Source organism: Pseudophryne corroboree, assembly GCF_028390025.1.
Source record: "Pseudophryne corroboree isolate aPseCor3 chromosome 3 unlocalized genomic scaffold, aPseCor3.hap2 SUPER_3_unloc_10, whole genome shotgun sequence".
NCBI classification, from domain to species: Eukaryota; Metazoa; Chordata; class Amphibia; order Anura; family Myobatrachidae; genus Pseudophryne; species Pseudophryne corroboree.
This window is the reverse complement of record NW_026967494.1, coordinates 394,706-400,705: the sequence shown is the minus strand read 5'-3', so window position 1 is coordinate 400,705 and position 6,000 is coordinate 394,706. Positions and strand designations below refer to the sequence as shown.

General features: G+C 48.2%; 1 protein-coding gene across 1 annotated transcript in view; it reads left to right on the top strand.

The window, feature by feature from the left end:
• Positions 1-437: 437 nt before the first annotated feature.
• The window catches only part of LOC134983204 (zinc finger protein 271-like), a 43,224-nt gene continuing 37,661 nt past the window's right edge, over positions 438-6,000 (top strand). The window contains exons 1-4 of the mRNA XM_063948945.1: positions 438-623; positions 1,274-1,351; positions 1,470-1,571; positions 1,712-2,248. Coding sequence (XP_063805015.1) covers positions 1,315-1,351; positions 1,470-1,571; positions 1,712-2,248 — 676 coding nt within the window. The 5' untranslated portion in view covers positions 438-623; positions 1,274-1,314. The remainder of the gene's footprint in view (positions 624-1,273; positions 1,352-1,469; positions 1,572-1,711; positions 2,249-6,000) is intronic.

Below are 6,000 nucleotides of genomic sequence, written 5' to 3'. Positions count from 1 at the left end.
TTCTATTTCTCGTAGTCCGTAGTGGATGCTGGGCGCCCATCCCAAGTGCGGATTATCTGCAATACTTGTACATAGTTATTGTTAACAATTCGGGTTATTTGTTGTTGTGAGCCATCTATCCAGAGGCTCCTCTGTTATCATGCTGTTAACTGGGTTCATATCACAAGTTGTACGGTGTGGCTGGTATGAGTCTTACCCGGGATTCAGAATCCTTCCTTATTGTGTACGCTCGTCCGGGCACAGTATCCTAACTGAGGCTTGGAGAAGGGTTATAGGGGGAGGAGCCAGTGCACACCAGGTAGTCCTAAAGCTTTCTTTAGATGTGCCCAGTCTCCTGCGGAGCCGCTATTCGCCATGGTCCTTATGGAGTTCCCAGCATTCACTACGGACTACGAGAAATAGAATTATCGGTAAGTAAATTCTTATTTTCGCAGGGTTACACAGTAGTGAAGAAGACATCCGGTGAGTGTGAGACATCGAGCAGCCATCCCCGTTTGTCAGGAGGACTGCGCAGGACCCAGAGCCCCATCACTGTGCCTCCACCTCACTCACTGACACATGAGACACATTGACCAGAAGATCCTGGAACTCCCTACAAGATCATTCAGCTGCTGACTGGAGAGGTGACTGCTGGGAATGGGATATTATACAGTAACACCAGGGGATGTGTCTGGGGGATGACTGGAGAGGTGACTGCTGGGAATGGGGCATTATACAGTAACACCAGGTGATGTGTCCGGGTGATGACTGGAGAGGTGACTGCTGGGAATGGGACATTATACAGTAACACCACGGGACGTGTCTGGGTGATGACTGGAGAGGTGACTGCTGGGAATGGGACATTATACAGTAACACCGGGGGATGTGTCTGGGTGATGACTGGAGAGGTGACTGCTGGGAATGGGACATTATACAGTAACACCAGGGGATGTGTCTGGGTGATGACTGGAGAGGTGACTGCTGGGAATGGAGCATTATACAGTAACACTGGGGGCCGTGTCTGGGTGATGACTGGAGAGGTGACTGCTGGGAATGGGACATTATACAGTAACACCGAGGGATGTGTCTGGGTGCTGACTGGAGAGGTGACTGCTGGGAATTGGACATTATACAGTAACACCAGGGGATGTGTCTGGGTGATGACCGGAGAGGTGACTGCTGGGAATGGGACATTATACAGTAACACCAGGGGATGTGTCTGGGTGATGACTGTATCACTGTGTGTGTCAGGTTCCTATAAGGTGTCAGGATGTCACTGTCTGTCTCCATGCAGGAGGAGGAGTATATAGAGGAACACAGGGGTCTTTACATGACATGATGATGAAGAATCACAGGCCCCTCACATCACTGGGTAAGAGGAGACTGTCATGTATTGTACAGGGTAGAGCAGGTATGGGGGCCCCTATATACACACATCACCTGATAATCACATATATACACTGTACTCGGTCACTGTGTGTCTCCTACAGATGGGCCCAGTAACAGAGATACCCCAGAGAGATGTCCCCGTCCTCTGTATTCCCAGGATTGTACAGAGGAGGATCACAGGATCCCACAGGAGGATCAGGTAGGTGGGATCTAGGGTCTCCCCAATATACCAAAGTGACTGTCACTATATGGTCTGTAGAGAAGCTGTGTGTCTTATACACTGATATTATACTGTTTCACCTCAGTTAAGTCTGACTGTGCAAATGTTTGTGTTTTTAGGTAGAACGTCTGTCGGATATTAAAACAGAAGATATAGAGGGAGAAGAAGAGACGTATGTGACTGATATAGAGGGAGAAGATATAGAGGGAGAAGAGACGTGTGTGACTGATATAAAGGCAGAAGATATAGAGGGAGAAGAAGAGACATATGTGACTGATATAGAGGGAGAAGATATAGAGGGAGAAGAAGAGACATATGTGACTGATATAGAGGGAGAAGATATAGAGGGAGAAGAAGAGACATATGTGACTGATATAGAGGCAGAAGATACAGAGGGAGAAGAAGAGACATATGTGACTGATATAGAGGGAGAAGATATAGAGGGAGAAGAAGAGACATATGTGACTGATATAAAGGCAGAAGATACAGAGGGAGAAGAAGAGACATATGTGACTGATATAGAGGGAGAAGATATAGAGGGAGAAGAAGAGACGTATGTGACTGATATAAAGAAAGAAGATATAGAGGGAGAAGAAGAGACGTATGTGAGGAGTGATCAGCAGTGTAAGGAGGAGGAGATCCCTACCGATATCAGCACAGGTGAGTAATAAACACATATTCTCCTTACTCAGTGACTACAGCAATCTCTTATCCTACATCCTCCTCTGTCAGTACAAACTAATGAATGTGTATTTTTCCAGTGGGGGAGTCGGGAGCCATCAGCACTGTGACCTGACGGTTCCGTAAGAGGGCCCTCGCCACCTCGAGTCCCGCCTCCAGTCACAGAATGGATGTTTAGGTGACACAGTACCTGGCCAGATAGGGGATTCCCACTTACCGTCAGTAATCGCATGTTACCGACTATGATGCCACCACCAGACTCCTACCCTGCTGTGGTGCCTGGAACCACGGTTCTGCTCTGTATGTGTCGACACACTGTCTTACCACACCTGTGTGGTGCTGACTATTCCCCACTTGTCGCTTGTCTAGACCTCTGCGCGGTAGCTGGCGGAAGGCGGAGTTTGGGGACACTGAGTGTACCCCGGACAGCCGGAAAACTGAGCTAGGTTTCGCCTAGCCCTGCAGGTCGCAAGATGAAGCGGTCATCTTGAGGCAGAAGATGTTTATTTGCCCAAAATAGTCTTAAAAAAGACTCGGCGGGGGGTGTGGCCAGCGACCTAACTGAGAGGCTGTGTTCCGTGGGAGCTCCTACTATTTTATCTAAAAGAACCCCCTCAGTGGTAGCCCACCCAGGATAAATATATAGCCTGAGCCTCACAAGACTGCCCTGAACCCTGCCATATAGGGAGGAAAAGCTGCGGAGCCGGGGAGCAGGTTTATTCTGCTCTTGCAGGTTGCGGCCTACCTCCGGGACTGGAGCCGGGACCTGGATTTGGCCGACCCCCGGCCGGACATCCGGACCCTCCGGGAGCCGCGTGACTGAAGACGACCTCCGCCCCTGTCGAGCACACCAGCTCCAGTACACCGCCGAGAGCCGTGCAGCGGCGGCCGGGGGCTGGAGAGAGAGACGAACGGAGCTGCAGAGGGCCGAGGAGACGCCCGCGAGTGTCCGGCGCCGGCGGCCATATTGGTTGAGGCAGAGCCGGGAACGCGGAGCCGAGGGGGCCACCCGCTCTGACCCCATAGCTCATAGAACTTGCTGTGGGGAAGACTTGGGGGGGAGACAGCTCCACCATATAGAGGTGGGAGACCCCTAAAGCCACCAGCGTAAAGTACAGAGGCCTAACATCGGCGGCCATATTGGAGGGGGCAGAGGGGAGCTGGCTACACAGAATTGCTGCTGCTGCTGCAGCAGCTGAATATATCTCATACACACCAGATCCCCTGCACCTAAATCTATCCACAGAGTCTCCCTAGATTCCTACAAATATTTACACAGCAAAACCTGAGTGTCGGCTGACCCAGGTTGGAAATTTCTAATTGCAGACCTGGGGAGGAGAAAGATGACCCGTGCCCCCGCTTTGTCCCCACGTGAATATAATCTGATTCCTCAGGACCACGCAGTCTTGCACCCATTGCTAACAATTTCAGCGAATATGGTGCGACTCCCCCGTGAAGATATGTCCTTCTAACACCATGCCTACCACACCGTCGCTCCCTGCCTGAACAGCCATCTGATACGGTCATCCTCTCTTTACCTGTATGATATACTGATCCCCCTTGGAACATCCCGACATGCCTCCGAAAAAGTCGAAAGGGGCTAAATCTGCTTCACAAGTAAATTTCTTTGGATCCTCCTCCACAAACAACAAGTCACGCACATCCCTCCCCTCGCCGACTCTGGCGCAACCAACTCAATCAACTACATCAAAAATATGCAACTCGGCTAACGCCGCACAAGTTGATATGGACTCCCTGGATGGCCCAGTCACGCTACGCTCTATCCACTCCTTGTTAGCCTCTTTCAAGTCTGACATTTCATCTGAGCTTAGATCCAACATACAAGCTCTCCGTTCTGATATCTCTGAAATCGGTGACAGGACAGATCACATTGAGCATAAGATGGAGGAGCTGGTAACATCACATAATGACTTGATCACAGCAAACGACTCTCTACTAGAGGAAGTCGCATACATACGCGACAAAACTACGGATTTGGAGGACCGCTCGCGTAGGAATAACATCAAAATAAGAGGTATCCCTGATGATGTTTCCAACGCTGATCTGTATGGCTACGCCACTGATCTTTTCCATAAATTGATACCTGATGTTTCGCTCTCTGATCTCCTGATCGACAGGATCCATAGACTCCCAAAGTCTAGGCAAGCACCTGCTCAGGCCTCCCGGGACACACTTCTTAGGGTCCACTTTTTTCATATTAAGGAGAAGATCTTACGTGCAGCATTGCCCTCTTCCCCTACAGCGACATGTTTGGACTCGCTTCAACTTTTCCAGGACCTGTCATCAGCGACTATGGCTAAAAGGCGTTCATTCTCCGCCATCACATCAGCTTTACGGAAAGCTACAGTCCAATATAAGTGGTGATTCCCCACTAAGTTGATAGTGCTACGCAATGGCACTACCACCATCATCAACACACTTGAGGATGGGTCTACAATCCTGAAAAAATGGGACATCCTTCTCGATATACACCCTGTTCCCCCCGCTACATCACCGAAACGAATAGCCCAAGACTGGACATTGGCCCCGGGCTGAAGTTCACTTCGGACAATAGCTACCTTCTAGCTTTTTCTACCCCTACAGGTTTATATGTGTTTGTGTTCATTATACTATAGACTATGCTCTTCGTATGATGTCCCAGAGTTTTAGTTAAAACTTAGATTGAGGTAGAACTATCCTTGTTACAATTAGATAGCAAATGTTCATGTTTCCTTATCTTAGGATGACCTTGTTTATTCATTTATCTTATCTATTTCTACGATAGATAATCATTCGTTAAGTATGTTTTGGTTTGGAGGCGACGGTGGGCAATTTTAGCTAACACACCACCCACCCATATGTGTACGTCACGATACCCATGTGACCGGACCTCTAGCTCCTTTATGGATGCTATTTCTGTTTTTCTCCCCTGTTTCATTTTTTGTTCTGTCTTCTCTTCTCTTATTCTTCTTTTTACTGGTGCTGATTTTGCTTCTTCTTCCTTAGAAGACTATGCCGCTATGTATTGCATTTTGACACAATTGTCACAGATGTTTTTCGCTATGTCATATAACATATTCCCGTACCCTCCTAAATGGCCACCTTTTTAAGTCTTAATGTTAAAGGGCTCAATTCCCCCCATAAGAGGCGCTTGGCTCTGAAATATTTTGCTGATCAAAAGGCGGAGATAGTGGCTATTCAGGAATCCCACTTCCCACTGCACACTCCCCCTCAGTTCTCCAATGCCAACTACCCAGTTCACTATGTCTCCTGTGGGCCGTTTAAGAGGAATGGTGTTGCTATCCTTTTCCATAAATCATGCTCTTTCCAACTGGAGGGTAAATGGGTGGATGGCAATGGCAGATATCTGATACTAGTGGGAAAACTGAGAACTAAGTATGTTACCTTGGTCTCCCTTTATGCCCCTAATTCTAATCAACCCCGGTTCCTGAAATCTTTTTTTCAAAAGCTGCATAGTGTCAAGAAAGGTGCGACTTTTCTGATGGGTGACTTTAATATAGCTCCAGACCCTATTCTAGACAAATCCTCGAAACTCGATAAACAATCCGCTAACGTAGCCAAATCTCTAGCCTCCTCCTTCTCACACCTTTTAACTGAATTCGATTTATATGACGCTTGGAGAGTCAAGAATATCGGAGCTAGAGACTATACATTTTATTCAGCAGTGCACAGATCCTATTCTAGGATCGATTTGCTCCTGACGGATAAAT